The sequence below is a fragment of the Periophthalmus magnuspinnatus genome, chromosome 19 (genome assembly GCF_009829125.3).
Source record: "Periophthalmus magnuspinnatus isolate fPerMag1 chromosome 19, fPerMag1.2.pri, whole genome shotgun sequence".
Lineage (NCBI taxonomy): Eukaryota > Metazoa > Chordata > Actinopteri > Gobiiformes > Gobiidae > Periophthalmus > Periophthalmus magnuspinnatus.
In genome coordinates this window covers 17875581-17902789 of record NC_047144.1, presented here as the reverse complement: position 1 = coordinate 17902789, position 27209 = coordinate 17875581, and the positions used below count along the sequence as shown (strand labels likewise).

General features: G+C 41.4%; 1 protein-coding gene across 1 annotated transcript; it reads left to right on the top strand.

Moving 5' to 3' along the window:
- The first annotated feature begins 233 nt into the window (after positions 1 to 233).
- Positions 234 to 25142, top strand: synpo2lb (synaptopodin 2-like b). Its single transcript, XM_055229332.1, has 5 exons — positions 234 to 336; positions 8277 to 8428; positions 9920 to 10171; positions 11552 to 11964; positions 19869 to 25142. Exons 1-5 carry the CDS (start codon positions 235 to 237, stop codon positions 22505 to 22507), a joined length of 3558 nt encoding a protein of 1185 aa, XP_055085307.1. The 5' UTR covers position 234; the 3' UTR covers positions 22508 to 25142.
- The last annotated feature ends 2067 nt before the right edge of the window (positions 25143 to 27209 follow it).

Genomic DNA, 27209 nt, shown 5'->3' with positions numbered 1-27209 from the left:
CCGTGTGCTGAGTGTTGAAGAGTGACAAGGCAAGTGTTGAGACAAGAGGATGACCAAAGACTGATCCCTCCCACCAACCAAACACCAACCAAACACCAACCTCCAAGTCCCAAAGACATATGAGTGATTTGGTGAAGGGCAGAGCAAGAAGAAGCAGCAGTGGAGAAGTGAAGTAGGGATACCTTTTTCTGTTTTGAGGCTGTTCGTTGTGGTTGTTGTTGGACCAATTTTGGGATGGTGGCCGAGGAGATCGTGGTGTCCCTATCTGGGGGAGCTCCGTGGGGATTCCGGCTGCAAGGAGGAGCGGAGGAGCAAAGACCTCTCCAAGTGGCTAAGGTATGGAGAACTTTTACTGGACTTACAGTACCAGTCAGACGTTTGGACACACCATCTCATTCAGTGTATTTTTGGTTATTTTTACTGCTTTCCACATCATATATATGAAGCAAGACATGGAATTATGTAGCAAAAACAGAAAAAAAAATTAACTACAAGTAAAAGTAAGAAAATGTGTAGAATTATTTAACTAAAAAAATATTAAAAAGTAGAGTTATTTAACTGCATAACTCTATATATCTTGCTTCATATATTTGATGTCTTCTGTTTGTACCGTATATAAAATGTATAAAGTAGTAAAAATGTACAAAAAAGAACATTGAATGAGAGGGTGTGTCCAAAAGTCTGACCGATGGTGTACATTTAAAATTAGACAAGCTTTATTTATGCACGAGAGAAATTACTTGGACTCTAGCTGTCAAAAGTATCGAAAATCATACTATAAATGATAATAAAACTAGTATTGAAACAGCTCCTCATTTTTAGCAGGTATCGATACTAAAAAAGAGAAAAATGACTCTTTCCTGAATATGTTTATAATGATGTTGAGCTGTATCTTTCACAAGTATAAGACACACAGACTAGTACACACATATGGACCAGTATGGAACCTGCTGCACCACTGAGCACTGTTCTCTCTTTCTCTTTCCTCTCTTCCCTTCCTCTATCTCTCTTTCACACTCTTTCTTTCCTCCCCCTCTCCTCATCTTCCCTCTATTCCTCCTCTTTCCTTTCCTCTCCCTCCCTCCTCTCTCTTTCTCCCCATTGTTTTACCTCCTTCCTCTGCCACTATACTCCCCCTTCCTCGCTTTCCTCTTCCGTCACTCTCGTCTTTCCTCCTCTCGCTCCCTCGCTCCATTCCTTTACCTTCTCTCCTCCTTCCTCCCTCCTTCCTCTCCTCACATAGACTAGTGTACTCCCATGGACCACTACGAAACCTACCTGGACCACACTAATGTCTTACAACTGTTTCGATCTTTCCAGGCAAAAATAGGCGACTTTAACTTTCGTCCTGTTGATTGAAACAAACGACCTGTTGCTTGTGATAGTAACTGAGCTCCACCTCCTCCACCTCCTCCGCCTCCTCCACCTCCTCCACCTCCTCCTCCTCCTCCTCCTCCTCCCTGACAGCTCAAATATGGGCTCTTCACATAAACAGGACACATGAGCAGAACAAAATAAGTACATTAGCGCTCAATTTACTCAAAAGCAAAGAAAAAATCTATTTCTTTGTGATAAACCGTGTTGTTCAATTGTAAAGTCATGGCTCGACTTGTAAACAACATGACATCTAAAATAAAATAAAAAATTCTTGGTTTGGGTAAAAGTATCGCGTGCAAAAATCACCTTAAGCAAAAGTATTAAAGTACAAGTATTTCAGCAGATTTTGAGTCTTATCGGTAGTTGCACGACACATGATTTTAAATTGTTTTTTTTAATATATTATGTTGTCAATGTGATTTCATGTATTGATACAGTTATAAATGACCAAATTAAGTCATTTTCTTTACATGTTTTTAATTACCTAAATGCATTAAACAACTTTTAAGCTTTGACGTCAGGTTTTATCCCGACTTATAAAGCTTTAAATGTAGTGATTTGGATAAAGATTTGTACAGAAATAATTAAACAATTTTTTCCTCTGTTTTTATTTTGCTCAAATTATGAACATTTTCAAAAATAAACCCTCATCCTTTTCATCAGGTCTCAGACAATAATAAATAATACTTTTACTTTTCAGTCCAGTTCAAAAATGTAGTGGAGTAGAAAGTACAGATACAGCTCTCAAATGTACTGAAGTAAAAGTAAAAAGTACATACAAGTACAGTACTTTACTACTTTTACTTTGTTACGTTCCACCATTGATAAAAATAGGTCAAAATGATGGACAACTGAACTGGATCTGGCAACTACAGGCTGAAACCACATTGTGAACTCTGAGTATAGATGCCAGTTGGACATTTTGATCAATACAGTGTAAATATGTTGAGTCCCACACCACTTCTCCAGGAGGTTACCGATTCAGTGACCTAACAGTGAACCATACAGATGGATGTTTGGATGTTACAGACTCAGAGTAGTGGGAGTGCATGGGGTGAATGGATTCTACAGCTGTTAATTGGGTCTCAGGTCTGTGGTCAGACTTGTGGTTTGAGGTCAGACTCAGAGTAACTGGAGTCTAGACCACAGACTGTCAGCTCCACATTCTCCCCTGTAACTGTTGGACTCGATGAGCTTCATCTGGAGCTGAACGTTGTGGGTGACATCACACTCACTCAGTCACTTTATACACTCTATGGTTAAAGTTATTCAATTGATATTTTGCAGCTTTCCCGGGTGTGAGGCTAACTATAGGCACTGCTCTGTCTGAAGCTCTGTTACACTTTAAGGCTTTGAGCACACAATCTGACCAGGAAGAACTGACTTAGCTGAACTACAACAGGTGAGGTGATCTGTGTTAAACAAGTCCCTCTCAAATAACAGTACAGTCACAAGCTAGCTACCATTAGCATTAGCATTAGCATTAGCCAACAGTTTTTCAGTGAGTCACTCTAATCTTTTTGTTTAAAATCAAACTCGTAAACAGGACCATGAACGCTCGGATTCACCACAGGCTCCTGAACATGTGCTCTTTAAATCACTTTATGTTATCTGTCTATCTTAAAACTTTTGCTAATGTGTGCATTGTATTACCATGGGAGCTGCTGAACATTCCGCCACAGACATGCATGCTGAACACCCCAAGCGAAGTATCAGTATAGAGCTGGATGGAACAATACTTTTGGCCTCAATTGTTGTAGTAATTTAAAACTGATTCTAAATTCTTTGTAGAACGGTAATTTTTGAGATATAAAGCTTGTTACCTCTAAAACTCTTTGATGATTGTAATATTTGTGATATGAAGCTTATTAAAGGCTCGTTACATCTAACACTCTTCAATGATTCTCACTAACGACTTATGTGTTTCGTGGTTCATTTTATCAAATCTGATTGAATCTGATTGGTCGAAGTTTCACAACAGCAGAACAAGATGAAAAATCTAACTTTTGTTAGATCCAGTGGAGAGGAAAGCACAGACATCTCCCCTGTCCACAAAAACACAAAGCTCTGACCTTTGACCTCTGACCTTCTGCACAGTTTTCGTAACTAAACATTCTTTATTGTCACTAAAATACGCTGAAGTTTGTCGGTCGGCGTCACCGGTTTGTTTTGGTTCATTTGGGCGTATCACCTTTGGCTTCCACAGAAACCTCAGTGCTGCTCTGTGATTGGTCCGCTCGCTTCACCTCACAGCAGGGGCACGCCAAGGTGGAGTCTTGTGAGTTTGTGAATGCACAAATAACTCTAGCCTAAGCATTAGCCCTACAGCCTGCTAGCCTGAGTGTTAGCCATTCAGAGAGATACTAAACATAACCAGTTAATGCAGATATAAAAATACTATCACCGCTTTAATCCTCGTTGACGGTTCAGAATGTGCCCAGTAATGGGAAAGTCTATTTTGAAGTTGAGGAATGAGCTCACAGATTTACACATTTGGACCACGGCTTACATAAGAGCTGATATAAAAGTAGCTATAACAAACATATAAGTCAGTGTTGGGAAGTAACTAAATACATGAACCAAAAATACTTACTCAGAACTCGCATTTTGCGTGTTTATTTCCAGTTACTCTTTCATTTGGTGTGTTCAGAATGCAGGTAGAGAGGTACATCCCAGTGCTCGATCGTTCCACGTCTCCCCACCGCAGGGTCAGACAGTGGCCTTGTCCACATGCACCAAAATCTGTTTATTATCTGATTTCTGGACGTTTACTATTCTATAAATGAGATGTAAACTGTAGAATCTCATGTGAGTAATAAAAGGGACCATGAACACAAGGAAATGAGACAGTTTGGCCTTTTGCTTGTTCTTTAAATAATGTTATAACTCCAAAAATGTGATGTTAATCTGATTTTTAGTGTGTATGTAACCGCAGATAGTGTTGATTGGTTAGGTTGATGTTGGAGGCATCTGTGTGTGTGTGTGTGTGTGTGTGTGTGTGTGAGTATATGTATGAGGAGGCACATAGCTCAGATAAGCCTGGGGGGGTCGGACGCACACACAGGGTAAGAATAGCTCTATGAGACGTGGAAGTGCTCATGGAAAATGGACTCTGATAGTGACCCACGATGGCTTTAGTATTAGGCCTTTACACATCGGGTTTAACCATACACTGTAAATATAAATGGACGTAGCTAACCCGCTAGCCGCCACATTCCAAGCAGGAAGTGACCATGGGCGCACTTCCGGCTCCATCGACTCTGGCTCCAGTTCACTTTCTATTGAAAAACTCAGGCCCCTCTCTCTGTAACTGCTACTGTCAGACTCGTCATTTTGGTCTTAAAATGTTTGTATTAACCCGCTCTACATGATCCTGGGGTTTTTATTTCACTATTGTGTCTTTAATCAAGATTTGGACATTAATAACAGAGAAATCAGCTGCCTTCCAAGCCATTTGGATCAAACCTGGACGACTGAGAGATTGCACAGACAAGATTGAGTTAATTCATAATGAAGTAGTATTTTATTAAGAATATTTCAGTGTAACTCCTCTCTAATCCGTTCATTAAGTAGTTACTAACCCTGAATCCTTCTTACATGGGAAAGTGGACTATGAAACCATGGGAATAATCGAAATATATTAGGCCGATATTTACACTTTGTAGCATATAGGGTATCGGCTTTAAAGCTCCAGCAGAGGCCGATATTTAGTTCAGCTGCATCCATCTGCATAAAGAATGTATACATAAAGCTTTATTTAAACACTTTAGTCCACAGGGGGCGCTGTAAAAATGCGACTCCTCTATTGTCCAGTTTGTAGTAAAAAGTGTTTGTAAGATTTGACGATATTTTTGAGTCGATATTGTTGATTTTCCACAAATTCTATGTTTTAAATTTACTCCAAACTCACCTCAAATCTATAAGAAAGTTGTGTCACGTCTGTGCAGCTGTCTCTTTGTGTTAAAGTGTTAATATAAAGCTTTGTGTATGTTTTTTATGTAACAAATCAACCAAAACTAAACATCGTCCTCTGCTGGAGATTTAAGGCCGATATCCCATACACTAAAAAGGACAAGTATCGGCCAGTCGATATATCAGTCTATGCCTACTTCGAATGCCTTAAAATGCTTTAAAATACATCCAAAGTGTTAAAAGTCAAAACTAGTGACTACCTGATTCATAATAAAACAGTACTGAGTTCACCTTTGACCTTTTGAAATACTTTACCTTTTTGAAAAATCTGTGCGCGTTATCGTCCATGTTCTTTGTCTATCTAAGAATGCGGTCTATTTCCCTCTTGTGTTTTATTTTGGGTCATGAGGAGCATATGGTGAGTGACAGGCACGTCCCTTTAGTCCACTGCAGCTGTCCCCCCTGTCCCGTCCCCCCTCCCACAGTCCTTCACCTGTTCTATGGCCTTTGTCCTTGTCCCCCCGTACACCCAGGGACTGACCCAGAACAGAAATGGGTCAATGAGAACGAGATTATGAAGTAGGTGCGGGGACACATCACATATTTGTGCGTTGAGTGTAACAGATTGGAGGATGTAGCTGGTTGATAGTTAATAGGCCCAGATAGTAAGTACTCTTCTAAGAATGAACACAGCACAAACATGTCCGACCTCCTGAGAGCTTCCTGAAGGGTCTCGTGACATCATCTTTACGGGACGCGGCCGACAGCTGAACTAGAACACTTGTTTCTCTATTTGAGCTGATGCCAAGTAATTCTTGTTTTGACATGAGGATCTGTGCGTCTAAGAATAGGTGTCATACTGTGGTACTGCGCTATACTACTACACATATACAGCATCTTTTATCTTTTTAACGTGTACAACTATATGTACACTCTTCTCAGTAGTGGTTCCCCTTCTTAATACACATTCCCATCATTTCAACATAGAATAAAGAACAAAGATAGGACAAAAGGGAGTAACCACATATTGTACATTGTTTATCTATTTATTTACATTCTTAAAATTAAGTTGGGCCCTTTTAGATTTGTATATTCAACCCACTTCTCCCAACAAGACACAAATAAAACTTGTTTGTTACGCTGTCACCTCTTCCATTTCTCGCCATGTTGTCAAATGTATTTCCTGTGGTAACCAATTGCTTTGTTATACATTTCTTGCTAGCGACCAACAAGGCACTAAAGAGGCATTTATCCTTCTTCAATCCTGTGGTACACATCGAAAGAAGACAGTTTTTATTCCAGACGTACATTTGAATACGTCCTGTAGTGTTCTATAAACGTCAGTCGCGTATTGCTTAATCAGTCTGCAGTCGTACAGAATATGGAAGTGATTGCTCGTTGATTTCCGCATTTTGTCAGCAGCTTTTATCTTTAAGAAGCAACTAAATCATCTGCTGCTTCTGAGAGTTCACACTTCATTCTAAAGTATATTGGTTGTTATTTATTAGGGAGGCACCGATACTGACACTGGGATTGAATATCAGCTTATATCTGCTTAAAGTCAAAGAATGGATATCTGTGCATTATTTGTTAGCCTTTATTTAACCAGGACAGTCCCACTGACATTAAGGTTCTGTTTTTCAGAGGAGTCCTGCCTCAGAGGGGAGGAGCCTATTGTACATGTTTATAGAGGAAACCGGAGCAGGCACAGGGAGAACATGCAAACTCCACATAAAAAGAACATGCAAACTCCACACAGAAAGCCCCAGAACTGAACCACATCACCTTCTTACTGTGAGGCGAGAGTGACAACCTTTCACAAAAACTTCAGATCCAAATAGGTTTAGTTTACAGGGATAAAGCCTGTTTTTCATATAGAAACATGAATCCTTCACTCAGTCCTGTCCTGTCTGTACTGGATCCTGGCCGCATTACTCACAGTCACGCAGTAAACACTTCTGATACTATTTACCACAGTGCAATTTGTTTTATTACTTTTGACACTGTGACCTGTACAGCCACAGACCTGCACTTACACGCCCTCACCGCTGTGACCTGTACAGCCGCAGACCTGCACTTACACGCCCTCACCGCTGTGACCTGTGCACAGGGTTGGCTGGACGTCATGCAGACTTTACACTCCCACATCTTCATTTACAAAGCCACACTGGCAAAAGTACCACAGTATCTCACCTCCCTGATTCAGTTCAATCCTCATCATTACCAAACCAGCTCTGTGGAGAGACTGACCTTAGCAAGAGAACACTGGTTTAGACTCTATGCCCCTTGTTTATGGAACACTCTCGTAAACTCTGCCTAAACTGTGTAATTCCCTTAAGTCAATGTAAACACACTGTATCTGTCATGTGTTCAGATGTGGACCACAGCTTCACGAAATATTTAAATGTACATTTCACTGCGTTTTATTCATTGTAAATGTTTTAACAGTGTTTATCCTCAAGACAGAACATGAGATGCAGTCTTAATGGGACTTCCTGATTAAATGAAATTTAAAAATAAATAAATAAATATAACTTCTGCGCCGCCCAATCGATCATGTCTCTACCTGTCACTTCAACCATCAGTCCACCTGTGAATTCACCTGTCACTCTGCTTGACCTGTCACTTCACCTGTCGCTCCACCTGTTACTTTATCTGTTACTCCACCTGTCGCTCCACCTGTCGCTTTACCTGTCACTCCACCTGTGTGATGAGTACAGAGTTAATGACAGGTCCAGGTGCAGAATGGTAAATGGTCACATTTTTCTATAGCGCTTTACAACAAGGAACCACTCACCCATTCACACACACATTCATTCACCAGTGTACGCAGACACTGAGGGCGAGGGGGGTTAAGTGTCTTGCCCAATGACAACTGGACAGGAGAATGACACATTAAAGTCACTAAATATCTCCATATCCATCAGTCATGGTGTTGTATTGAGGCTGTATTTGTCCATCTAACCTCGTGTTAAATGTGTCGACAGGTGCGTCGGCGCAGTAAGGCCTGCAGGGCGGGGCTAAAGGAGCAGGATGAGCTGGTGTCCATCGGAGAGCATCAGTGTTCAGAGCTGAGCCACGCGGAGGCCATGAATCTGCTCGACCAACATGGCAACATGCTAACACTCAGGGTCAAGAGGTCAGACTACAGGAAACATCATATTAGCATCATTAGCGTCATTAGCATCATCAGTCAGAGAATGCACAAATTAAGAGCAAAAATAATGTGTGGGATTTACACTGACACATTCACACAAACAAGATGAGAAAGTGTTTTGCCCAAGGACACAAGGACAACTGGAGCCCCGTGCAGTGACAGTTACTTTGGACTACTACTTCTACTACTACTACTACTACTACTACTATTTGGTATCATGCAGTGCTTCAAGAACTTTACAGAAGATGCTAATGAAAAATATTATTGAGGTTTGGAGTTGGGTCTAAAATTAAAGATGCACTTTGTAATTTTTTTTTGGACCTGTTTGTTTCCATGGAGATGCTATTGCTTTTCCAGAATGTTCCTCATATGGAATTACATGTGTTTATTTACATTTATTCAGTTACAAATGTGTTTATGTCTCAAAATTATCTGAGCAGTAACTTGGCCTGGTGGCGCCATCTCCTGGTGTACATGAAAACAACTACCGGTAATGCTCTACTGTGCAACATTCCAGGCAAAGCAATAACATGTCCATGGAGATAAGAAAAGTTACATGGTGCACCTTTAAGTAAAGTTTTATGCCACAAACCGAGGTCTAATGTGGATGGAATATAAACCCCAAAAAGTGTTCATATCAATCGATTGCACTCAGTATGATGGGAAATTAGGAGCGTTGCCATAGCGATTAACAATTTAAAACAAAATATTATATCTTTTGAATGGAAAAAAGTCCTCAAAATGTCGTATATAACCAGTGACGGAAGAATACTTTGAAAATGTATTTAGTTACAGAATCCTGGATACCCAAATCAAAATTTAGTATTTTGCAAAGTACTAAAGTATAAATGGTAATCTGAGTACTGCGTTCTGAATACTTTGAGTACTTTTACATTGAGTCACATTTAAAATATAGAGTAAAAGTGCAACCACAGACTGTGTAAAGAAGTAGACTACGTGAGTGTGACGTCACCCACAGTGTTCCAAATGAAGCTCATCGACGCTAGCAGTTATAGGGGCAACACTGTTAATCAATCCTGTTGCTAATGCTAATGTTCATATCTTGATTTATGGACAAAATAGCAACATAAAAACAAATAGAATCATGTAGAGCGGATTAATACAAACATTTTAAGACCAAAATGACGGGTCTGACAGCAGCAGTTACAGAGAGAGGGACCACAGTTTTTACATAGAAAGTGAATTGGAGCCAGAAGCGCGCACATGCTCACTTCCTGTTTGTTATGTGGCGTCTAACAGGTTAGCTATGTCCATTTATATATACAGTCTATGGACCCAACATAGGATTAAAACCAGCATTTTGTTTGTTTTTGTTGTTTATGTTTGTTCTACGTGTGTTTATGACAAATTAGAGAAGTAAAGATCACACCTGCCTCATATTTATCTCATTGATTCTGTGCAGTTTGAGTCTAAATTGTGTAAACCCTAATGTCTCTCTGTCTTTACACCCAGACCGTCCGTATTCGCCTCCTCTTTGCTCCCGTCCAGGATCCTGTCTCCCTCCTCAGACGTGCTCCAGATCAGGGGCCCCTCGGCTCTCCCGGCGGGCGTAACTTCTCCTCCGGACAGCGAGGCGTATTACGGAGAGACCGACAGCGATGCAGACACCCAGAGCCTGATGCCCCGACGGCAGCGCAGGACCCCGCCCCACGCTCGCTCCCCTAGTCGCTATGACAACGAGGAGGAGACGTCTGAGATGAGCGGGTTAGGCCTGTTAACATGTCATTTGTGTTCAGAGAGCTGAGGTAGAATGAACCAACAACAAATCAAGATTTATAATGAACAGCAGGGGGCGTACTACTTATACTACTACTACTACTGCTACTACTGCTGCTACTACTGCTGCTACTACTGCTGCTACTACTGCTGCTACTACTACTACTGCTACTACTACTACTACCACCACTATTACCACTGCCAATACTGTTACTACTACTTCTACCACTACTTCTACTACTACTACCACTACTACCACTACTTCGATTACTACTACTACTACTACTACTACTACTACTACTACTACTACTACTACTACTACTACTACTACTACTGCTGCTGCTACTACTGCTACAACCACCATCATTACCACTACTACTACTACCACTATTACCACTGCTACTACTACCTCTACTACTACTACTACTATTGTTACTACCACTACTACTACTACTACTACTACTACTACTACCACCACTACTACCACTACTACCACTACTTCGATTACTACTACTACTACTACTACTACTACTACTACTACTACTACTACTACTACTACTACTACTACTACTACTACTACTACTACTACTACTACTACTACTACTGCTACTACTGCTGCTGCTACTACTGCTACAACCACCATCATTACCACTACTACTACTACCACTATTACCACTGCTACTACTACCTCTACTACTACTACTACTATTGTTACTACCACTACTACTACTACTACTACTACTACTACCACCACTACTACCACTACTACTACTACTATTGTTACTACCACTACTACTACTGTTACTACCACTAGTGCCACTACTACTACTACTACTACTACTACTACTACTACTACTACTACTACTACTACTACTACTACTACTACTACTACTACTACTACTACTACTACTACTACTACTACTACTGCTGCTACTACTGCTACAACCACCATCATTACCACTACTACTACTACCACTATTACCACTGCTACTACTACCTCTACTACTACTACTACTACTACCTCTACTACTACTACTACTATTGTTACGACCACTACTACTACTACTACTACTACTACTACTACCACCACTACTACCACTACTACTACTACTATTGTTACTACCACTACTACTACTGTTACTACCACTAGTGCCACTACTACTACTACTACTGCTACCACTACTGCTACTATTACTACTACTACTTCTACTAGTACTGCTACTACTACTAATACTACTACTACTTCTATTACTACCACTACTACTCCTCGACTACTATTATCCCTTCATCATAATCCTTGTAAAAAGATATATATTTTTTAAAATATGCTTAAACGCTCCTTCATGTTTTTGGTGTCTCTCTCCTCAGATATGAAAGCGCCCCAGACGCCGTAGTGACGCAGCGGCAGTGGGACGTCCCGTACACGGTCGGGGTCCCGAAGCGTGAGCTCATTTACCAGCCCCTGCAGCCGGACTGGGAAACCCCAACGCACACCCCCCACACCCTCACCCCTCACACCCTCACCCCGCACACCCTCTCCCCCACCCCCGACCTCAGCCTGGGCGAGGGGGACGGCGAGGGCGACAGCGGCTTCCAGGAGGCGGGGGTCCCAGGAGGGGGCAGTGTGGCCATAACGTGCCCCCCTCTGGTGTCTCCGGAGCGGGCTAAGGAGGCGCTGATGTTGGCGTCTGGTTCTCAACTGGTGCCGATGGTGGGACCTCAGGAGAGCGCGGTCAACGACGAGCTGTCCACTACCTACAAGGACAAAGCGCGTCAGGCCAGTGAGTTTTCTGAACACACAACACGGGACGAAACTGGCACACGATGGTGACGCCGCACTACCTCGTTTTTTTATGTCTTTAAAATTAAATAGTAGTGTTTTTTTCATGTTTTTAACAGTTTGCAGTGGTCCAAAGTTATTCCTCACTGATCTTATGCATTCAGAACATTCAAATTACTCACCATGATGAGTTTATAAGTGCTTTTCACAACTTTCTAAGACCAGATCGGACAACTACTAGCATGCTAACGTGCACTTCCTGTATTATAATTAGATGCAGACAGAACAGTCTTATACGACGCCTTTAATGGTCCATTTGTCTCTGTTTATTTCTATTTAAAGGTGCTCAATTTAACTATTTCACTGGTGCAGGGTCCGCCACCCGCTTGTCTCTATAGAAAAGTTATTGCTTGGCATGAAACGTCTCACTATATGGCATTAAACTCGCTTATCTCCATGGAGACAAGCAGGTAAATGCACCAGGTCAAGTTACAGGTCAGATCTGCGGAGAGGCGACCCCCGCTCACAGTGAGAATGCATGTTTTACATGTCAGAAAAACAAAAATGTAAGACAGATATGTTTAATGACATACTGTGGAACATTCCAAGCAAAACCGTAACATCTACAGTGAGACCAGCAGGTCGCGGAACCTTCAGCGGAAAAGTTACACAGTGTAGCTTTACATTAATGACTAACAAATGATATTTAATTCAAACGAAAGCTAAAAACAAATTAAGATAATTGGGGAAAAAAGAGATAAGACTCTGTTATGTGACTCCTATGATATAACAATATAAATTTACACACCTTTAGTCAAGTGGAAGTTAATCAAATAATTAAAAAATAAATATATACAAAGTGAATTTACAGGTCTCTAGCCCCCTCTAGTGGCTGTCCAGTGACACTCGTGCATTGTGGTAATACACCCTCTTGATCTCCCCATCTGCCCCCTAAACCCTCCCTCTCTATTTTGTCAGTATTCAAAACATTTGCCCCTCTCATCGGCCCCCTCTGCTGTTGGCTTTTATATTTATAGCTGTGGACAGTTGGATGAGGACGGCACAGCTGATCATGTGACCTCTGTTTGTGTGGAGGCGCTTCCACGTTCAAACACAGAAATAATTTTTTTAAGAGACATTTTGTGTAAATTTGACTTTTGAGAACTTGTTATAATTATTCCCCTTTTCATACCAGCTCAAAGTTATAATCAAAGTAATCTGTATTTTCTAGTATTCAAGATGCCATTTTGCTGATCTAATGCACTGATACACGCTCCCTTTGACGTACGCACTTCCTTCTCCAGTTTTATTTTCTTAATCGGTGATACTCGTAGGATTCAGTAGTGTCGCGTAGTCGTTTTGGTACAAATGAAAAAAAAAGGGCTGCTTGCTAGTGTGACGTGACCATAGTCTGTATAAAGAAGTGGACTAAGTGAGTGTGACATCACCCACAGCGTTCAGCTCCAAATGAAGTTCGTCGAGGCTAGAGCAGTTATAGAGGATAATTTGGAGCAGAATTCCATATTAGGAATTCCGACTGTGAGTATCAAAGCAACCAAAGAGCCAATCCAGAGCCAGGTTCTTGAAGGTAACGCCCCTTCTTACCCACATCGCTGATTTAGCACGGAATGGGCGCTTAGCAACTGTGCCAATCAAACCTGTTGCTAACGCTAGCGGGAGCAACCTCGAGGAGAGAAGGCGCCTGATTTGTCTGTTATTAATGTTCTTGATTTACAGACAAAATAATGAAATAAAAACCCCAGGATCATGTAGAGCGGATTAATACGAACATTTTAAGACCAAAATGATGAGTCTGACAGCAGCAGTTACAGACTCAGAATCAGAAGACTTTTATTGCCATTGTCAGTGAACATAACTCACAAACTAGGAACGTTTTTCGGTGATAAGTGCAACATAAAACATTGAATAATAATAATATAAAAGTAAAAAAAGATGTGCTTGAATATAAAATAGTCTAGAGGTAGATATATACAACAACAACATCAGAACAACAGTGCAAACATGACTTATTAAGGTGACTGGTATTATAAAGTGTCCAGTTTAGTGCAGATATTCTAAAGCAGGCGTGTCAAACTCATTTTCACAGAGGGCCACATCATCAAAATGGTCGCTCTCAAAGGGCCAGGTGTAACTATGAGATAAATGTAACCAAATATAATGTAAAATAAATGCAACTACTTTTTCTATATTTATCACTTATTCAAGTTACAAATATTGCATATGGATTTGCATAGATATGAAAAAACGTCTGTGTAACAGTATCTCCTGATAACTGATATTTTAAGACAGTCATACCTTTTAATTTACTTTGTCACGGGCCACATAGCATGACCTGGCGGGCCACATTTTGCCCACGGGCCTTGAGTTTGACACATGTGTTCTAAAGTGTTACTGGTACAGATGGTACAGAGACAGGGGCCACAGTTTTTACATAGAAACTGATGCGTAATGTAAAGTGGGGCGTTACCTTAAACAACCTCGCTCCAGAATGGCTCTTTGGTTGCTATGATACTCGCAGTCGGAATTGATTCACCATGATGAGTTTATAAGCACTTTTCACAGCTGTCAGAGATCAGAGTTTCATTCATTTTTATAAATCGCTTTATAAATAGATGCAGGCAGAACACAGTGGTCTCATTTTGACCTGAAGAGCTGCTTATATAATATATCTGAACTGGGGCAGGACCAAGTTTGCTCAAATACATGGAAAGAAATGAGGTACCGCCCCTTTAACCTTGTAAGTGTCACATAGATGTTCCCGGGCTTAAGCTTAAGTCTGGAGTGAATGCAGGTCTTGAAAAGTGTCCAGGGGTGCTATTGTGGTTTGAGTTGCCTGGAAATATCTGTGTCAGTCCAGTCGGGAGGATGGTCAAAACAAACAAACTAAGAATCAACGTGAGCCGTCAAACTCGTCATTTTGGTTTTAAAATGTTCGTATTAACCCGCTCTATGTGATCCTGAGGTTTTTATTTCACTATTGTGTCTGTAAATCAAGATATGAGCATTAATAACAGAAAAAACTGTTTAAACCAACGATACGAGCAGGAAGGGGCATTACCTTCAACATCCTCGCTTCGGATTGGCTCTTTGGTTGCTATGATACTCTCGGTCGGAATTCCAAATATGGAATTCTGCTCCAAATCGACCCCTATAACTGCACTAGCCTTGATGAGCTTCATTTGGAGCTGAACGCCGCGGGTGACGTCACACTCACTTAGTCCATCTCTTTACACCGGCTTTGGTCATGAGTCCAGTGGAGACAGCCGAGATTAAACTTCACAATGACACACAGCGCAGTGATTGTTTAAAGATTTACTCTGGAGCTTTACCGTAGGCCCTGGACACGCAGCCAGGGACCTGTTCTTTCTCCGGTTACTCGCTATGAAGACCCCTGTGGTCACTCTGCTGCTCATGCGTTCATGGTCCAACATCACATAGGAATGACCCATGGTGTGAACAGAGGTACAGTATGATCCAAAAGCTAAATATACCTCTCCGGTCTGTGGTGTCGGAGCTCAGAGTGTTAGTTTGGTTTTCTGATGCGTCATTATTTCATCATGTTTAGGCGTTCGGGAGCTACAGCTAGCCCAGCAGCACGTATACATAGACTTGACATGTAAAACAGATGCTTTTGACACAGTTTGCAGGCAGTAAAAGAGCTTAGCGAGTGTATTTATTAAGCTCAGAGTGTGGGTCATTTAGTAGCAGTAGTAATAGGAGTAGAGTTTGTGTATAACGTGTACTTTGTCGGCCATTTTCCTTTCTGCCGATGACTTTGAAGTAGTACTACTCTACTTGAGTCCCAGTAAAGTCCCCTCAATGCTCTGTTATTAACTCGAGGCTGTGTACAACATTATGCTCGTATACAGACCAAAACTGAAACAATACCATGATACAAAACTTAAAAGAGCACTATGTCACTTTTATGATGATGACAGCAGATGCCTCCTGGCTCAGCTATTGGTGATTCACATTTGACAACATTTTGACTCCGCTCCGCACAAGCCCTGTGTCCAATAAAACTTGATATATTATTTTCAATATAAATGTATGAGCTCTTGGGGGCCCTCTGGTGGCCTTGGGGCCCTAAGCAGCTGCTTAGACTGTTTATAGGCTGGGCCGGCCCTGGCTTTGTGATAAGAATATCTTGAAAAAATATGCAAATAGAAATAGTAACAGAGCGTGTGTAAAGTGTTCTGAGCGCCCTCACTGCCAGCTCAGTCCTCGTCATTGGAGGTATAATACTCCCTACAACAGAGGCATGGCCAAGTTGAGACGAGATTGAGACTGGACTGAGATGGACAACACTATCGTAATGTGTTGAGGGTTCATGTGTCCGAGTGCTGGGTCTTGTACTGGTGTAAATAAACTTCAGAGTTAGAAGTTAAATCAGACCTATTCTTCAAACTGTTCTGTTCAGATCTTTAACCATGTCGTTTCTTCTCATGGAACCTCTGAAGTTGTATTTGGAGTGATGCATGTTTGACTAATCTTTAATCGACTATTATCAAGACGCCATTTTGTCGATCTACCCCCGTTTTCACCTCCACCTGTACACGCCCACTGTGACGTACGCACTTCCTTCCCAAGTTTTATCTTCTTAATCGGTGATACTTGTAGGATTTGGCAGCGTCACTTAGTCGTTTTGGTACAGATGTAAAAAAAAAAAGTGCTGTTCCCTAGTGTGATGTGCAGCTATCCATAGGGGGCGCCAACAGCATGACGTTTTCGGCGATGTCAGCTCCCATTGGACACTAACGCGAAAGTCAGCGGATTTGTTTCTTTTATTAAGTCGTTTTAGATGAATATTGTGATTTAAAATGTGTAAATTATAACATAAGGGTCCACAGGGGTCAGAGATGAGAACTATAGAGAAACGATATGCTGTAAGTTTTATCTGAGTGAATCCGTCTGTTTTGAAGCGCTTGTTTAAGGTTCTAAACATCACCACAGACTGAACGTTAACGGCGACGCCTCTTCAGTCAGTACCCTGTTATAGTCTATATTTACTCATATGAAATAGCAGGCTACATTTAACCAGGGTCGCCCCATTCTAATGTGTGTGTGTAATGTGTGTGTGTGTGTTTTTGTGTGTATAAGTGTGTGTATGTGTGTAGGACAGGTGCACGATGCCACTCACAGAACAGGAATAGGGTGTTGACATCATGAGTTCTTTGGGGTTACTGGACACAGACAAAGGTCCCCGCTCCGACACTGCCCCGACACAAGAGACGGGACGAGAGACGAGGGGGGGGGCACCTGACCAGCTGTAGACCCCCTGTCCACTTTGACGACAGGGACAGACTAAACAGACAGGGGCCGGGACAGACCTGAAATGAGGGATATCACTGAGACGCAGCATCAGATTGGCCTCGTGAAGAAAGGTAAGAGTTTAACAGCCTGGAGTCTCCACGGAGTCTTTTTTTTTATTATTCAACTAGTTATTTTACTAAGATTTTAAACATTTATATTAACAGCAGGAAGACTGAAGCAGGGGCTGGAGTTTTAGGAGGAAAAAGACAGTTTGGGCAGTTTAATTTTAACAGATCCTTTCATTTTGAGCAGTTTTGCCAGTGCTTTAGTCAGTTAATGTGTTCTTTTAAAGTCAAGTATATCTCTAAATATTAAAGTCAAGTATATCTCTAAATATTCTGGGTTAAAGTGTAGTGATAGGACGACTACTGCGATCGTCGGGACAGAGGACAGTTTTGTAGTTTTGTAGAGCAGGGACTTGGTAAATTATTCGAATGCCATGTGAATTTTTATGATCGTTGTCCGTGTTGTTTTGAGGCACAACAGTTTGTTTTTAGGACACATTAAACATTTTATTATTACTGATTATATAAAATATCTTTAGCCGGGCAAAGTGATATCTATTAATTGGAATGAAATCTAAATTTGTGCAAACAGCTTTGACAAAACCACAGAAGCTACAGTCAAAATCTATTCAAAATCCCTGCATGTTTTTGTCCTTTTTAGGCATATTTTTAGAACGATGTGTGTTTGCCTCATGTTAGAACTTGTTTACATTTGTTTACCCTGTTTACCCCTGATGGAGTCTCGTTTACCCTGTTTACCCCTGATGGAGTCTCGTTTACCCTGTTTACCCCTGATGGAGTCTTGTTTACCCTGTTTACCCCTGATGGAGTCTTGTTTACCCTGTTTACCCCTGATGGAGTTTGGGTTCAGAGCTGGTGATATTCAGAAAGTTGAATATATTCTTAGGTGGCACATGTTGTAAATGAAAAATTATTTTACTAGTATCAACTGAGGCCTGAACAAGAACTTTATTTTGTATTTTTTACATATACATCTGTCCATCCATCTATCTATCTGTCTGTATATCTGTCTATCTCTCTCTCTACCTCTCCCCTTGCTCGCCGCCCTCCCCCTGTAGCTGTGACGGAGGATGGGGGGGGTAATGGGGGGTTTATATTTATATGAATGAGATAATAAAACAGCTCAGATGGTTCTGGTGTAATGGAGTCTGGTGTTCGGAGTGACTTCACTGTAGGAGCATCTTTGTTGTAATCCCCCCCACTCCACCCCCGCTCCCTCCCTCCACACTGCGCTGTCCGTCAGACCTGAGGCGGCCCCCTCCCAGATAAACATTCACATAACATATTTTTCTATCTGATGTAAAATTATCTGTATGTAAAAATACATTCAAACCCTCGTACAAACACTTTTATCTTTCATGATTATTCTTCATGAGCTGTGTCACTGCTGGACGACATTTGGTTAAAAAAAACATTATGATTAACGATTATATCAGGATAATGATTAAAACAGCTGAAAAATGTTCTGGATATGAATAATTAAACCATATTTAAACTATTGTACTTAAAACAGCAGTGATCCAGATGAGGTCAGGAGAAGTCATTTTGTTCTGGACATTCTGATGATGTAATGGAGAGTGTCACTATGGCGATTATCAAGATTATAATAAAATGTCCCATGAAAGAATATGGTCTTTGTATCACGATAAACCAGATTCATGTTTTTGTCCCTCGTCTTGTGTCGACATAATAGTTTTACTGAAAAAATAAACCAAATATTAAACAAAAAAGTCAGTACTAAGACTTAACTTTCCACATCCATATTTTTTTTAATACATTTACAGAATAAATTTCTAAATTTCTATATTTTATTTTTTGTAACTGAACCTGTCCAAGTGTTTCCGTTGTGAGCACGAGCTGTTCATATGTTTCAGCTTCCTGGTAACAACACGCAACATTTTGAGCACATTTTGAAGATGATATTTATTTTAAAATGTTTATCGCTATGACAACGGGACGCCTGTGACTATAATCACTACATCAACTTATGGTTCAGTATAACAAAGCTGGAGCAATATATATTAAGGCTCAAAATTTAGTGAATGTACAATTTTTTTTGTAGAAGTGAAAAGATTTTGGCTATTTTTGTTGTAATTCGATAAGATCTGAGCTGTGGAGGGTTGAAAAAGTCACTTCTGTGGATAATCACTGCTTCATTCTGCTGTTTATTTGATGCAGCTCAGGCCTTTTAATGAGATTGTCTCTTTAAAAATGATTCCCTGGGATTGGAACTGGGATTATCTTGCATTATTGTTATTGTGTCAGTGGTATTAAGATACATAATCGTGACAGGTCTAGACAAAGATCCTAAACAGATTAATTATAATACTGTGTTGTTTTGAGGCTCTCGTGTGAATCAGAAGTAAAAATTAAATATCTGATTCAGGCAAGTTTATATGGCACAAAAGTACACAGAGTAATTCAAAGAGCTTCACAGAATTGGAAAGACAAAATTCTAGTATTTTTTTCTATTTGAAATGTAATCAATTTTAAGTAAATACAGTTAAAGATTTCAGCTCTAAGTCTATTCCCCTTTGTGTTTCAGAGCTGCCGCGTGGGGAGAGTCAAGTGGAGCGACAGGTGAAAGAAGCTCGCACTAAATGCCGTTCCATCGCCTCGTTACTGACTGACGCCCCCAACCCAAACTCTAAAGGCGTTCTTATGTTCAAGAAGCGTCGGCAGAGGGCCAAGAAGTACACGCTAACCTGTTTCGGCAAAGCTCCAGAAGACAAAGGCTCGGAGACAGAAGGAGAGACTGAAGAGGAAGGAGGGAGCTCTATTTTGAGTGGATCCGAAGTTGACGAAGAAGGTTTCTCTGCGTCGTACGACCCGACTTGGGACAGTGGTTACTTAGATCTGTTAGAAAGGCGAAGCTCTGCGTGTCCGTCAACCACCCCGACGACTCCAACGTCCAATCACAACCTTGCTTTGGACTTCTCAACCAACCAGACACCTCCATTTGCAAATTCGAGTGTTCAAAGCCCCAAGTTGGAAGCTGTCTCAGGTCTTGACACGTTGGCCTATCAGGATTCAAAGCTGGAGAACGGAATCGCGAACCAACCAATCAGCTCAAGCTATATTCCGATGTCTCCGCCAGCTATGCCGTTAACCAATGGGGGAGCAGTGGAGGTTAGCCGTGCTAGCGTCATGCTAACTCCACCAACGCAACCTCCAATACCAAGCCAAAATACCCAACAAGACAATCCAAGCTATGATTTGAACACAACCTTTAGCCCGAGTGCTGCTAACAATGTTCTAAATCGCACAGCACGCCCGTTCACTCCCGGTCCAAGCACATCGTCTCGCCCGTCAGTAACCTCCGTAATGTTCCGTCCTCCTCAACCTAAACCTATATCCTCACCTGCTGCACCCGTCACAGCGGTTTCAATGATGACTCTTTCGCCTCCACGGCAACCGGATGCAAAACGGGCAGTATCGAGCACGTCCCTGTACATCCCCGCAAGAAACGCCAATGGGAATTCCACAGAGGCTTCTTCCATTCATTCTCCGCCATCGTCTTTGTCTTCTGCCACTACGATCTCCCAACCGAATCCGAATCATCCCACATTTTCACCACAATCTTCAATAAATCCAACGTTTAATCCGCAAATTCCTCAACATGTGACATCTCCGGTAACTCCAAATTATCAATATGCAAGCGGCGTTCCTCCTATGTCTCACCCTTATCCACCACAAGCTCCAAATTTCCCACCATCTATGAATCCTGTTTACAACTCACCAACTCAACAACAAGCCCCACCAACTCCTAACTGCCAGTATGCTAGCAATGCTCCTCCTATTTCACAACTGTATATACCTGATGCTAACCAAATGCCAACGCAGCCGCCTCCATCTACACCTGCCAATTCATATTTCAACACTCAAGTGCCAATGGCTTCCTCCAGCGTCCAACCATCTCCTCCAGTTCCCAGCAATGACTCCCTTGCATCTCGTGAGCAGCGTATCGCCGTACCAGCCGTCCGCACAGGGATCCTTAGTGAGGCGCGAAAACGTAGTCAAAAGAAGCCCATGTTTAGCGCTCTACAAAGCAAAGACGTCAACCCAAATCCCGACTTACTTTCGATTATTCAAAACATGGATGACAGCAAAGGTCCCAATAACGAAGCTAACGGCGGAGTCTCTATACCTGAAGCGGGGCACGAATCTGGACCGGAGGAAGATTGGTTGAGACTGGGAGCGGAGGCGTGCAACTTCATGCAGGCTCAACGGCAACCAAAACCACCGCCGGTTGCACCAAAACCGAAAGGGGCAAGTGTTCCCCAACTGCAAGAACTACCCCAAACCCCCCAGATGCCCGTTCTCGGAGGGAAAGGCGGTCAGCTGTTTGCCAAAAGACAAAACAGGATGGATCGATATGTTGTCGAAAGATCTCCATCTGTCGCGGGGATGCCATATTCGCCGGCCCAAACCAGAGAATCTTCACCTACGCCTTCTCTCCCTGCGACTTGGAAATATTCGTCCAACATTCGTGCTCCTCCTCCGATCAACTACAACCCACTTTTGTCACCATCTTGTCCCCTGGTAGCACAGAAAAAGCAAGAGCCACCCAAGTCTGGTTCCGTCAAAACCAAGAAGACACCTCGGAAACCTGTGGATCTCATGAATCACCAACCATACCAGCTAAACTCCAGTTTGTTTAGCTACGGGGGAGGTGCGAACCAAGATATTCCCAATCCACAAAAAGTTACTCCCGGAAAAGTCCACAAAACGGCAAAAGTGATTGAAATTAAGCGTTTTTCGACTCCGCCTCCAACGACAACAGGCCCAGCGTTGAAAGTCATTGCCCCAAGATCGGCTACCACTCTCGGGCAGCCAATGTGGCGATCCGACATAACGTCTCCACCACCTCAAGCTAATGCCGCTAATGCTATGCCTTACCAAGTTCCATACCAGCAACCGCAATGGGACTCTGCTCCTCCCCCTGCTCCAACTGCCCCTCTACCCCAGCTGCCCACCTTCTCTTCCCCCCTGAAGGCAAATCAAACCCCAGGTCCTGCACAGGCCAACAGGCAGTTCAAAAGTGTGCCAGATTTGAGTCCCATGAACTCACCTGGGAATTCTTCACAATCCAACCCACAGATCAGGGTCCCACGGCCGCGTTTCAGCACCTCTAACCTGGGACTGCAGCCGAGCGTGTGGCGGCCGGGGTCCACTCTGTACTGAAAAGGCATTTACTGAAGATCATCACAGGATCTCAGAAGCGCTCTGACATCCGTGGGTTTCTGAATGGTGAAAAATTGGTTGGACTGTTGCCATAGCGATAATAATTTAACCAATGAATAGAGTCTAAATTGGGCTCTACTAAAAGTGTCGCCACAAAATGTTCTAGAACAAATCTATTTTTGTGTTTATGTTATTTATGTTTGATCCTTCTTAAAGGCCCACTGCGTAACTTTTAATGTGAAAAACAGACGAAAATAAAAGCATATATATTTTCATTTGGGCCTTTACCTGTTTGTCGCCATGGAAACGTTGCCTTGAATAAAACCTTTCACCATGCGACATAAAGTATATCTGTTTCTGTGGAGAATGTTCCAGAATATGGCTTGAGCTTTCTATTTCCATAGAGATATGCAAGTGATGTGCCGCCACGAAAAAGTTACACGGTGTTGCTTTAATGTAGGGATGAAAAGTCATGATTCACAAAACAGTTTTATTTTTTCCTATCTGAATTATTGTTTGTGGAGCTAGCTGCATTCAAGACAGACTGTATATTTAAATGGACATAGTTAACCTGCTAGCCGTCGCGTTTCAAACAGGAAGTGATCATGTGCACGCTTCCGGCTCATTTTGGTCTTAAAATGTTCGTATTAACTCCCTCTACATGATCCTGGGTTTTTTATTTCACTATTGTGTCTGTAAATCAAGATATGAACATGAATAACAGACAAATCAGGCACCTTCTCTCCCCACTAGCGTTAGCAACAGGTTTGATTGATCGTTACCTCCAACAGCCTCGCTCCGGATTGGCTCTTTGGTTGCTATGGTACTCGCGGTTGGAAATTCAAATATGGAACACTGCTCCAAATTACCCCCGATAACAGCTTTGGCCTCGATGAGCTTCATTTACCGAACGTTGTGGGTAACGTCACACTCACTTAGTCCACTTCTTTATACAGTCTGTGGTAAAGAGTTCAGTCAGTTTAATGGAAGTTGTTTAAATAAATCTATAGGTTACGTAGTTTTGGAGACCCTCACAGTTTGATCATCACAGACAAACCTTGTATAGTGCATTTGATGTGTTTTATGTTTTATGTTTTATTCACAGTTTAAAGGGAACACTGTCTGAGGATTGGGTCTGATAGTTAAAGGTGCTGGGTGGAAAACTGAACAGTAAACATGGGCATTTCAACTAGATGTTAATCCTGAAATAGTAAAATATTTACTTTTGTTAATTTAATGATTTACTTCATTTTTACCCTTTCTTTTTATTTATTTCCTTTTCTGCCATGACAATGATAAACTTGTTTTTATTTTATTTTTTGCGCTGTGTTTGACTTCTACAAAGCACCTTTAACAAAACTAAAAGGGCATTGAAACGATTTAGAAGAAATTGATCCTGGAAAGTGATGTAAATATTGTACCGAAGAAGTTAGAACAGAGAACGAGACGAGGATGTTGTTTCTACGACGAGAACGACGAGAGAGACGCAGAGACTGGTCCAGTGACGCTCATCGGGGCTTCTGTTCATTTGTTTAAATAGATTCTTTCTTCAGTTTGGACTGCTCAGGGTGGTCACGTGATGCTGCTGTGACATGCTAAGTGTTTTGTGTTTTGACCAGTGTTTTGACCAGTGACAGCAGGACGACAGCGCCATCTGCAGTCCGACTTCTTCAGGACAGTATCCTTTAACCCGGGACGAGGGAGCCTTTTTACTGTCACACACCTGAGATACTGTCCTGAAGAAGTCGGACTGCAGATGGCGCTGTCGTGTTGCCTCCACTGGTAGAAAGACGGCGCCAAAGCTTGTTTAAATCAGCTCAGCACAGCAACATCATGTGACCACTCTGAGGCGCTAATGAGCAGTCCAAACTGACAGGGATGAAAACAAACTAAGCCCTGGTCTGATGACAGAATCTATCAAAGTAAAAGCCCAGAAACGTGATATTTGAAGGTTTTGTGTCACTTCTTTTCCATTTGTTTTGATGAGTGTTTGAACGGCACAGGGTAAAACATGATGTAACGGGATATAACAGGTTTTCAACACTTTTTTTTTATTAACCTATTTTATACATCTTAACAAATGAAATCAAAAGCACACTGTCTAAGAGACAACAACCACCTCCTCGTATCCATGGAGATGTTATTGCTTTGCTTGGAATGTCCCGCAGCATGGTATCAATCGCGTCTATGTCTGGATGGACAGGTAGCACCACCAGGCCGAGTTACAGGTCACATCCATCTTATGTATAAGTATAAGTACAAGGTTGATAAGTTCAATGTCAGACTGTGGAGCATTCCATGTTGAGCTAAAACATCTGCATGGCAACCACCAGGGGGCAGCAAAGTTAAATGGTGGAGCTTTCAGACTAGATTAAATGTAACTGATTTGAATTAAAAACAGGAAATTGCCTTTTACCTCCAGATTAGACTAAACAGAATGTAAATCAGAATCTCTTTTACTCTGGAGTGATTTGAGACTGAGTTGTAGCCGTGTGTTTTGTTTATTTTTGTGCTTAAAATGTCGTTCTTTCAATTGAAGACACTTGCATAGTTTTGATGTTTGTTTGCAAGCTACATTTTGTTAGCTTTTTGTTCCTCCACTCAGACACACGCTGCTAAATAAAAAGTGACCTGATTGACATTGGCTTGTGTCGTCTTGTGTCGGCTTGTGATTTTGAATTCTGTTTTCATTCTAGGCCACGATAAAGTCAAGGCAAGTTTATTTGCATAGAACAATTGGTTCACAAACTAATTCAAAGTGCTTTACAGAATAAGAAAGATATTAAAGTCACAATACAACAAATCAAAACATACATAATCATCATAAAATTAACATTAAAACTAAAAGTGCAGAATAAAACCCTTTCAGTCACATGCACAGATAAACAGAACTGTTTGGAGCCTGGATTTAAACATTGTCAAAGTAGAGGCCTGTGTCACATCTTCATGATGATTGTTCCAGGTTTTAGCTGCAGAAAACTCAAATGCTTATTCCCCATGTTTAGTCCTGGTTTAGTCCTGGTTTAGTCCTGGTTTAGTCCTGGTTTAGTCCTGGTTTAGTCCTGGTTTAGTCCTGGTTTAGTCCTGGTTTAGTCCTGGTTTAGTCCTGGCTTAGTCCTCAGAGTGTGAGATGGTTCATGTGGCTCTAACATGTGGGAGATGTTCTTTGGTGCTGGTCCATGGAGAGACTTGTTCACACTGAGCTGCTTTAAAGTCTCTGAGCCACAGGAGCCAGAGACCTGAGCACAGGACACATGTGTGAAGTACTTCCTGGTTCTAGTCAAGACCCGAGCAGCAGTGTTCTGGATGTTCTGCAGCTGTCAGTGAGCAGACCGTTACAGTCGTCTAACCTACTGGAGACAAATGCATGGATAAGTCTCTCCAAGTCTGGTTTTGACAGTTTACTTTTGATTTTTGACATGTTTTTAGATGGTAAAAAGCTGCAGATGTTTGATCTGATGTCATGATCAACATTACATCCTTAATAACATTATTATTATTATTATTATTATTATTATTATTATTATTATGTAATATGACGATATTTGAGCTGTAGGGGGTGAATAAGTCTCTTTTATGGATAATTATGGCTAACATTGTGCTGTTTATTTGCTGCAGCTCAAGTCTTTTAATGAAAATGTTTTAATCAGTGACATAAAGTAGTTTAATTTTTATCATTTATCATGATATTTCTCTGTAGTGATATTTCAGACTTCAAAATGTGTAATGTGACAGGTTTAATTAACTCACACAAACACCATTATTCTTTTTTATGGACAGTTAGCAGGAAAGTGTGTTACTGCTCCTCACCACTTGGGGGCACTGTAGCCTTTGTACAGTTCAGTTCAGGTGTTTCTTAAACATGAGGCTCAGCTCAATTCACAAAATAGTTTTCACTCAAGGTAATTAAAGGCTCATTGTGTAACTTTTCTGGGGGAGGGCCCATCTCCAGGGAGATGGTCTTGCTTTGTTCCACAGTATGGAGTTAAACTTCATCTCCATGGAGACAAGCAGGTGAAGCTACCAGGCCAGATCTGTGGAGAGGCGATCCCGCTCACAGAAAGACTGCATGTTTTTCAATGTGTTTTTAAGCAATAAAAACTGCTTCGATTTTATTAACGTGAGATACAATGCCATGCTCTGGAACATTACAGGCAAGGCTTTAACATCTCCATGGAGGCAAGCAGGTGGCTGACCCTTGAACAGAAAAGTTCTATAGTGCACCTTTAAAGTCTGATGTGAGCCGCAGATTTGCTCTGGTCCAGTCTGTGTCCCACGTCTCAAACTCAGTGTTTTCATGTTTCATGCTCTGGTTTAGCTGATGAGAACATACACAGCTGTCAATCATATGAGTAAAGTGGGTGTGGCTAAACTGGGAAAAGATGATGTAATATTTTTAAATGAGCAAATCAGCAAAATAGAGTAAAGTAAAAACATGAATTTAACCAAATACAGAATATAAAACTTTATTATCTGTAAATCTCTCTCTCTATCACACACACACGCACACCCACACACACACACACACACACATATATATATATATATATATATATATATATATATATATATATATATATATATATATATATATATATATATATATATACACACACACACACACACACACACACACACACACACACACACACACACACACCACAGAACAAGGCCTTATTTCTTCGTATTTAAAAAAAACCTC

Excerpts from the sequence above, each read along its gene's own strand:
- synpo2lb (XM_055229332.1), top strand. The coding sequence starts at position 235 with ATGGTGGCCGAGGAGATCGTGGTGTCCCTATCTGGGGGAGCTCCGTGG. Across the intron at positions 8,429-9,919 it reads CTAACACTCAGGGTCAAGAG|ACCGTCCGTATTCGCCTCCT; the intron begins GTCAGACTACAG and ends CTTTACACCCAG. Across the intron at positions 10,172-11,551 it reads GAGACGTCTGAGATGAGCGG|ATATGAAAGCGCCCCAGACG; the intron begins GTTAGGCCTGTT and ends CTCTCTCCTCAG.